The sequence below is a fragment of the Dipodomys ordii genome, unplaced genomic scaffold (assembly GCF_000151885.1).
Source record: "Dipodomys ordii isolate 6190 unplaced genomic scaffold, Dord_2.0 Scaffold53, whole genome shotgun sequence".
In the NCBI taxonomy this organism is placed as follows: Eukaryota; Metazoa; Chordata; class Mammalia; order Rodentia; family Heteromyidae; genus Dipodomys; species Dipodomys ordii.
The window spans coordinates 4,409,495-4,419,370 of NW_012267269.1; the positions used below are offsets into that span (position 1 = coordinate 4,409,495).

At 37.4% G+C, this 9,876-nt stretch overlaps 1 protein-coding gene across 1 annotated transcript in view; it reads left to right on the top strand.

Annotated features, from left to right (window-relative positions):
* Positions 1-915: 915 nt before the first annotated feature.
* The window catches only part of Adamtsl1 (ADAMTS-like 1), a 385,192-nt gene continuing 376,231 nt past the window's right edge, over positions 916-9,876 (top strand). The window contains exon 1 of the mRNA XM_013020837.1: positions 916-1,129. Coding sequence (XP_012876291.1) covers positions 1,067-1,129 — 63 coding nt within the window. The 5' untranslated portion in view covers positions 916-1,066. The remainder of the gene's footprint in view (positions 1,130-9,876) is intronic.

Here is a 9,876-nt window from a genome sequence, read left to right on the forward strand (position 1 = left end):
AAGTGGTAGAGATACGGTCTTCAGTGAAAAAACCCAAAGCCAGAGTATGAGGCCTTGAGTTCAAGCCCAATACCAGTAGCAAAATAAAACATCTTTAGGGATGAACAGAATTTGAATCACCCTTTCTTCCTTTTCTTTACTGGAGCAAATAGTTGTGATTTAGCAAGATATGAAAAACAGGCAGTTCCTCAACCCCAAATTTTATTCTTATTCATCCTGAAGTCTTTGCTAAGATCTTCTTAAAGTAGGTGATCTAAGTGTCTAATTGGGCTTTTAGAATTAATACATTTTGGACATTTCAAATCGTCACTTTACAGAGAAGCAATTTGCTTTATCTTTTTCTTTTTTCAAATGAAATTTGCAACACTCGAATAAATTACATTAGATTTAATGACAAACTTTCATAAACATGTATAGTATTTCTTTTCCAAGTCAAAGAGGAAAGTTCTGGGAGAAAAAGAAGAGAACAGTTGCATAGAATGCATTTAAAGGACACAGTCAGTCCGTTTTTTGACTATGGCTCTTTCCCTTTATGGCATATGTTATATATTGACAGGGATTAAGTTTCTCCCCTGAATGGAACAATACACGATCACAGGGAGCTACTGTACTTTTACAAAGCAACAGACATCAGCACAGGCAAACGGCCAAGGGAAACGTATCTCACAAAGAACTGACCAGGTTAGTTAAAAGCACAGTGAGTGCTTTGCCCTTCTGCGTCCCTGGCATTTTCCTGCTGGCTCTTCTTCTCCAGCGCCTTTCTTTTCTGTCCTTTCTCCCCCTTTCAGCTCGCACTGTTACACTTTCTCTGTCCCCCTGGCTTTGTTATTCAGCATGTCTGATTAGCAGGAGCCTGATTGGCTGGCTGCCTGCTCAGAGAGAGATTCCATTCAGCTTACCCCCCACCCATCCACCCACCCACCCTCGGTCAGGAAATGTGAGCGGGGCTGATGGAAGCTGATAGGCAGGACCGGAGTGTTAGCACCAGCAGTGGAGGTGACAGCAGGCAGAGGAGCACTTAGCAGCTTATTCAGTGTCCGGTTCGGATTCCGGCAAGGATCCAAGCATGGAATGCTGCCGTCGGGCAACTCCTGGCACACGGCTCCTGGTTCTGGCTTTCCTACTCCTGGTAAATGTCTTCTCATTTCAATACGTTCCCATTTAGTCTGGGTGCTGTTGAGGGGTTTGTGTGTGTGTGGTGTCTGTGCGGGTGTGTATGTGTGTGTACACGTGTGTGTGTACACGTGTGTGTTGTGTGTGTGTGAGCGTGTGCGATCCTGATCTTAAAAACTCCAGGTAAAAGAATGTATATGATTTTAAAAGCAAGAAAAATAACTCTTTTAGAACTTTAACCCCAGCTTCCCAAACAAAATAAAGTCTGCAAGACTTTCTGGAACTAGTTACAGGTATGTAATTGTATTGATAACTGAGATATGAACCGTAGGATATACTGCATAAAGTCAGAGCTAAAGACTGTATAAAAGGTTGTGTCTATGCTTGGAATTTGGGTAACAGACATCCTGAAATCAAACTCACTGGCTGTGGTGCTGCTGGAATTTTTTGAAGGATAGGATGTGAAAGAGGCTTTCCTCCAGCACTATGTATGAATTATTTTCCCTCCTATACATATGTATTAAGGAACCAGTTTTTTTTTTAAAGGAAGGAGAGTTCTTTCCAGCCAACCCAGATTACAGTTTATAATTACTGCAAGCCATTTGTGGATAACAGTTAATGCTCATATTTATGAATTGAGGATTAGAGTGTTTGATCTCAGATCTCCTTTTTGAAGACAAGAAAAAAAAAGAAAACTGATGATTTTTCGTACGGCTGATTTCCACAATCCTAGTGATAAGATGCTCTTCCCCTGAACATCAGCACACATTGCATTTTTTGATTCAAAGTAAATGTTCCGTTGTGACTCATACTTGGTTTTATGGGCAGAAAATGAACATTTACTGTCCAAAAAAAACTACACTCAAAATATTAATAGCAATGCACATTTTTTAAACCAGAGTGTTCTGGGCAGGCAGTTTAGTAAACCTCATCTGAAGGTTTGATTCCAAGATTTGCACACACTGGTTCCAAACAAACGTGATTGTAGCTTTCCTTGCCACATTTATGGCATGCCAGAACTTCCTCAGAAGGTAAGAAGGCAAGGAAGGAACAGGTAAAAATGTGCCCAGCCTAAAGGTGGCATTGCTTTGTTGATGCAGCAGGAAAGGTTTTTTTTTTTTTCTGCTTTCATTCTGACAAACCATCTACACTATAATTTCAAAGTAGGGAATCAAGTTATTCAGTGTAAGCTGAAAAAAAAAACTCTCCAGCAAGATCCATCAGATAATTAGTGATTAAATATTTTATCCATTCTTCCATTTTAATCATTGAAGCTAAAAATTATAACTCTGCTTGGCAATCAAAAATTTCTTATGGACACTAATAGCACAACTAAACTTTTAAGCATCGACTATGAGATTTCACTGTTCTGAAGAATATAAAGAGCAGAATGTTTAGGTGTGCTTTATGACTTATGGAGCAAGTAATTTATGAAAGATGTCTCATTTTTTCCATATGGGATATGGTACTTATATACATCATTAGTTTGTCTCATCTTTCCTCTTTGTTATTTTTTGAAGTGTTTGTTGTTTTCTCATCAAATTGAATCATAAAGCGAATCCCCAGTATGCATTACTTTTTTGATACTTTCATATGGAAGTACGATCTCATTATACTTTAGTAACACTTTCCCATTCAGGAATAGACTGACTTGCTAGACATTTGGTAAATGCATTATATTCCTCTATGATATCTTGAATATTCATACAGGTATTTGAGCATGTAATTAGGTCTATGCGAAAGAAAAAAGAATGTTTCCTTGTTAGAGAAGGATATAAGTTTGAAATACACTAATTGTGTTAGGAAGTTAAAAATGAAGTATTAGTTTTTATGCTTATGTTTAAATGATTAAGAAACAGAGAGTTCTGCCAAAGAAGAAAGACCTTGCATCCCCATTGTGGAGCAATGCCCAAGTTAGTGAGAGCTGTTATTTATTGTGTGTCTAAAAGTGGCAAAAGCATAGTTAGTTGTTTGAAAAGATTACCAGTGAATTCTGTGTGAATAAAGCATGTTTAAACCCATTTTACAGACAAGGAAGCATGCTCACATTTTATCCAAAGGTCAAGTAATGAAGCGAACATTAATTGTTTGCTTTGTATTATGGACGTAAACTGTTTGGAAATGATTGGAGCAATGATGTGGGCTGGACTGTGCTCTTTCTCGGGAGATGTGGAGGGTTTTTGCACCATGTAGGCCATTGAAAATCTGATGGACCCTTGCTATGCTTGCTCATTATCTGCCTCTTGTAGCTTTGTTAGTTGTGAATTATGGACCCTTTGCTACGCTTGCTCATTAACTGCCTCTTTCAGCTTAGTATTGAATTTTTGGTTTTGCTTTAGCCTGACCTGCAGTTGACTTCAAAGTAGAAAGGTGACATCATCAGTTCAACTTTCAGACTTGATAGTGCAATTAATTGGAGGATTAATTTCGCATATAATTCTTTATGCATTACAAGAGTGTATCTACTATTAGAATTTATTGAAGTAATTTCTAAAAACCTCTGTAACTTAATTGGAAAACATCCTGTCTGTTTAGTGGCAGTCCAGGGTTTACCTTCCAAATAGCTTTCCTTTTATTGACAGCTAAATCCCGTGTCTCAGAACTTGTTTCTTGAGTATGTACAAATATTGACTGCTGTGGGACTCAATTTTGTCAAAATCCTTTTTTTAGCTAAGTCATTATTTTTAAAAGAATAAGGTCCATATTTTTATGTGGTAGACACATCATCAAATTCTTCTTTAAATACAACTGGACAGTAGTACCAATCAAGAGATTTCATCCTGATATTCAGGTGAAATAAAGACATCGGACATAACTTTAGCAAGCTTCCCATCTCATTCTCTTTTTCCATTCTCCTCTCTTTATCTCAATTGTTTAGTTCGAAGGAATGTGGCAAAACCCATGATTACCCAATGACACATGTATCCATCCACATTGAAGTATTGTCAGAAAGGCATTGAATCAAGCTTGCATTTACTTTTTGTTTCCTGTGAGTGCTTTTAGGCTCTTTTGCTTGCTATTGTTAAGAGTTGCAAGAGTAACACCAGAAATTATAATAAAGTACATGTGTTTTTCTGTTGAATTTCTTTTTCCTCTCTATACTAATTTATACATGGAAACCAGTCAAACACAATAGCCATTCCTTCAGTTCCTCTGGCACTCTCTTCCACTATTATCTAAGTGAATCTATCTTGGATGGCGAGAAGAACCATTAGCTTGTGGAATGAATGTTAAATCCCTTATTACAGCAGATTGTGGCCTGTTCCAACAGTGTGTGTGTGTGTGTGTGTGTGTGTGTGTGTGTGTGTGTTTATATACATAGCACTTCTAGTCTATTTCTTATTCTTATACTGTCATTAAATCAAGGTTAAGGATTTTTCTCATGAATCTGTAGGGCATAGAAAGTTATTTATTTATATTTATTTTTGTCGGTCATGGAGCTTGAAGTCTGGGTTTGGGTGCTGTCCCAATGCTCTTCAGCTCAAGGCCAGTGCTCTATACCACTTAAGCCACAGTGCCACTTCTGGTTTTCTGGTAATAAGAGTCTCACAGGCTTTTCCTGCCCAGACTGGTTTTGAACCACAATCCTCAGATCTCAGCTTCCTGATTAGCTAGGATTACAGATGTGAGCCACTGGCTCATGGCTAAAGTTATTTATTTTTAAATTTTTCTCTTGATGATTTTGTGAAGGGTTTAGCACTTTCAGACTCCTGTTTTTAGTGTTTTAACGTGCTAAGGACCATGTCCTGACCCTTATATATTTTTTCATGTGGACTAGTTCTATCACTTTATGTAAACTAAGGGGAGACTGTCCAATAGTGGCCACTAGTGAACTACAGAAGAAATCCTTTTACTCTAGGAAATCTTTTCCTTGAAAGAGTCTATAGATAATGAAAACATGAAAGAGAAAAAGGAGCCAGGCTATGGTGGCACATATCTCTTATCCTAGCTTCTCAGGAAGATGAGATATGAAGATCACAGTTTAAAACCAGTTCAAAGCCAGCACAAGCAAGAAAGTCCATGAGACTCTTATCTCTAATAAACTACCAAAAAAGCCAGAAGTCGAGCTGTGGGCCAAGTGGTAGAGTGCTATCCTTGAGCAAAAGAAGCTCAGGAAAAGTAACCAGGCCCCAAGTTTAAGCCCCAGCACCTGCACAAAGAGAGAAAGGGAGGAGGAGAGAAAATAAGAGAATGTTGTATTTTTATCTTTACATAACTATTAATACATACTGTTCTACCAAAATACTTGGATAAAGTAGGAAGTAATCCTCTAGTATACCATGAGATGACATAGGCTATTACTGTGCTCTAATTTAGGAGTGACATAGGTTTATTCTTATAGTGTAGTACCAAATTAGTCAGTGTTTTTGGAATTTTTATCAGTAAAGTATACAAAATAATTTTTTAACCCAGGTTATTTTAATGCATGTTGCACAGGACTTACATTAGGATGAGGCACGATCTGATGGTTTGATTGTCTTTTTTTGTGGTGGCTTAATAAAAATAAAATTTTTAACTTTCTCAAAAAAAGAGTTGCTTCTTGCAAATGTCTGCAATGTTTGTAGTAACTAGCACATGGCCTTTAGATATGGGCATCAGGATTGCTTGTAAGCAGAGATGGAAGAGTCATAGAGTTTATCACACAGTGTTCTAATTCTTCACATTTTCCATGGTTTGTGACTTTATGTCTCTACTCCAGTTTCTTTAGTGAAAGGACAATTCTGCTTTTAATTTGTGTATCTTTTCAAGCTCCAGAAATGACACTTTCTCAGGTTCAATTACTGAGTTTCATTCTGTCCTTCATCACTAAGCATATTCTACTGTTTCTGTGACCTCCTGGATACTGTAGAGTGACCCAAGAGTGACCCCTTCATAGCATAAGCCCCAGAGTCTTCCAGGGTGAGAGCATTCTTTGAACCACCATGAATAACCTAGGAGTGTTGAGATAGACACAGGAAAATGCATCTAAGTTAAGTATTACAACCTTCCCCTTGTTAATTTTCTTCAGAGAGCTGCCTTCGAACTTTGTGTTTTCACCAGAATGAGACAAGTTCATGTCATTTTTCTGTCTCCACCATAAAAACCATACCATGTGGTTGAAGTTTGGCTTGATTGGCAGTACTGGCTCAGAAGCGGTTTAGTACTGCCATAGCAGAGGTGATGTAAGTCCAAAAGGCTCCTAATTGAAATAGGCCAGCACAGCTGTGTGGAGAGCCTGCCTGGGGTAAGCTGTTGCTATCAACCCCTTCTTTCCATGAGCTCAAAAGTAAATGACTAAATCTCCCCAGTTCCCGAACCTCAAGATTAAAACTCATGTAGAATAAAGCCTAACTGTGCTGCCTGCCCTCCAGGGACTTTGTTAATGGGAGCACCCAACTCAGAAAGTAGCTAGTTAAGTTTTCTGGCCAAGTCAAGAAGATATCCCAATGGCTGCAACCAACAATGCCCTCCAGGTTTGGTATATTCCCAAGAAACTCAAGATTTATAAATCAGTTTGCTTATTTTCCTATATTCACTAGTGTTCTCTATTTTGGTCACAGAAATATGTCGTATCTAAATATTAAGCAATTGTAACCTTCCTTAGAAGAAATTTCATAATTTCTGTGTTTGACTATCATTACCCAAAAACCCATTAACATATTACTAGTTAAATATAAGGTTGGCACTCAGTAATCACATGTCAGAAGGCACCAGTAATTAATTATAATATCTAAAATACCTTAACTGTCATTTTAATATTTCTTGTGCTACTTTGCACTTATATATTTTTCACATTTAGCCTATATTTCTGTCTGCTGCACAGAGTTGTGGGGGACAGCAGAATGAATAACTTGCTTCTTATACCTCTATCAAAATGCCTGGTAATTAGATCTCATAAATGTGGTTGAATGACTAAGAAAATACCTAAGGATGACTCAGCAAGAAATTACAAAATGACAGTAAAGTCCAACTACGAAAGGAAAATGTGAACATTCATTTTTCATTATTTTATTTTATTTTGTTGTAAAGGTGTTGTACACTTTAAATGTGAAACATTTCATTATTTCTGGTAAGTTAAAAATCCATTTAGAAAAGACGTATATTTTATTTTTTTTTTCTCAACAAATACAGCCAAATAATGAACAATAATTAAACAGCAATTCCTTTTGCTGTTGTCAATTAGGATGGATTACTTTTCATGTTTTCATATACCTTTTATCCATTAACTTCTCAAGTATTTTTCTTTCCACAAGACTTGTCCAATGGAAAAACATGATATTTACATTAACCATACTTTTATAAAACTTGAAAGTACTTTTACACTGCCATTTTAGCAGAGACAATGTATGGGTTCACCAAAATTCATTTCTTTTTACTCCTGGGCTTAACACTAAGCTACATTTATCTGCTTTGGGCAATGCTATGTGACCGAGTTCTGGTCTGTAGCATGTAGTCAAAAGTAGCAAATGTCCCTGGATACCTAACCCTTTGCACATGATCCTCCAAGCATCAAATACTTCAAGCCCTCTCTGTTTACCTGCCTGCTGGATGCAGAGCAATTTTCAAGCCATCGGGATTGGTAGGCATACCAAGTGACAGGACTAGGTCCCTGAATGACTCCATGGAGCCCAGCCCCTCATCGGTACCCTCACAGACTTTCACAGTGAGCATTCATTTACACGGGAGTAAGAAACAAACCTTTATTGTGTGTGAATACACTAAATTTGTGGAAGTGTGTGGTTATACTGAAAATGTTCAAATAACACATGCTTTGAATTTAGATGCCATGCATGCTAGTGCTTTCCATGTATTACATGGAAAAAGAGAAATAAGAAGATGCACACCAACCGGATAGTCATTGAATCACTGAAATTTGCAATTTTCTACATATTCAAAATGTACTAAGTAGTTCAGGGTATGTATTTTACTGAAGGAAAAAAGGTCCATTTTTCAAAGATAGACTCCCTGAGTGAGGAAAGTAGAAAGGAATGAAGAAAGAAACTAACAGAGGCAGGTCTATAGTAAACCAGTTAAAATCTCCTAAAACAGAGCAGGGCCAAACCACCAGTGTGCAGTCACAGACCCAAACAGATCCAAGTAGAAAGCAAAGACAACAGAAAAAAGACTAAGAAGCAAAAACCAAAGCATAAGCTGAAGTTCCTCCAAATACAAAGTATCAAAAAATTAAGAAGTAAGCAAGTGACAAAAATGGAAAGAAACAGGATCCAAAGGCAAATAAATGTTTTGCAAAGCAGCACATAAAGTACAATACATTTATTTAGTCTACCTGGTATTTAAGCATCTTGGGCATATTTTTCTTGGAGTCATCTCTCAGTTTTGTCTCTATAACAAAATGCCCAAGGCAGCTAATTTAATAAGAGAAGATATTTATTTAGTTCCTGCAAGTCCAAATGGCATAGCTCAAGGTCTGTGTCAAAGGGCTGCCCTTGGCTGTATCACTTCATAGCATAGACAGCAATGACTAGAGTATTTGAGTGTAAGCAAGATTACTGTTCTGGTTTGGGAAGTAAGCAAGATTACTTCTCAAACCAAAACAGAAAAAGAAATAGGATCTATAATCCCTGAGAAAACACCCCCAATGACCAAAAGATCATTAAAGATCTGCATCTTCTATACTACTCCCTGGGACCCAAGACTTGACTGACAACAGAGCTCTGTGGGAGACACACAAGCCACACCCAAACCATAACTGTGCCCCATGTCAAAGTAAAGCTTTGGCTTAGGAATGTAACACTCTGGTCCACAACTGATTGTAAGTTCATGGATGAACTTGGCGCTGTCATGCAAATTCCATACATCTTCTGGCTGCCTATGTATGCACTTATTTTCTTTTTTTTGTTTTGTTTTTATTTTTTTTAATTTTTATTTTTTTATTTGTGAAAATACTGTACAGAGGGGTTACAATTACATGGGCAAGATAATGAGTACATTTCTTATCAAGCATTGTAGCCTCTTCCCTCCCCCAAGATGCTGTGAGAGATAAAAGACCACAGGTAGATAGTAATGTGTGTTGCAAACTCAAAAGTTGCTATCACACTTCAAGTGATTACTTCCATTAAGGTGAAAATCATGTATCTACCAACCATCTGGTTAACACAAAGCTAAGCTTTCACAGAGACAGCTAAAGGTTCCATGGAACATAGATTAAGCACTCACAATGAGACGCTTGAGTATTTTTTTAGATGTTTTGTTTGATTTTTTTTTTAAGTTTCCAAAAGCAATGTTTTGTGACAACAGTTCTGTGATGGACACTATTGTTTTCAAATGCCCTATCAGCTGGTTCATCCTATAAATATATTTTCTTTTTTCTTTTTTTTTTCTGTCAGTCATGGGGCTTGAATTCTAGGCCTGGGCGCTCTCCCTGAGCTCTTCAGCTCAAGGTGAGTGCTCTACCACTTGAACCACAGGGCCACTTCCAGTTTTTTGGTAGTTTATTGGAGATAAGAGTCTCACAGACTTTCCTGCCCTGAATTGCGATCCTCAGATCTCAGCCTAGGATTACAGGTGAGAGGGCATCCAGCTTTATAAATACATTTTCTGTCCCAGCTGAGATATTATTTGTTTAACCCTATTGTCTAGCTGTGAGTGTTTATTCTAGATCCTTCCAGAGTGTTAGTTTCGTGTAATATGTTGCTTCAAATACATTTGACTTCAGAGTTTAAAATTATTCTTATAATTACTACAGTTGAGAATACCAATGTACACAATAAAACACACTGGAATAGTTTTCTTAGGTAAGATTAATTCTTTTTTTTTTTTTTT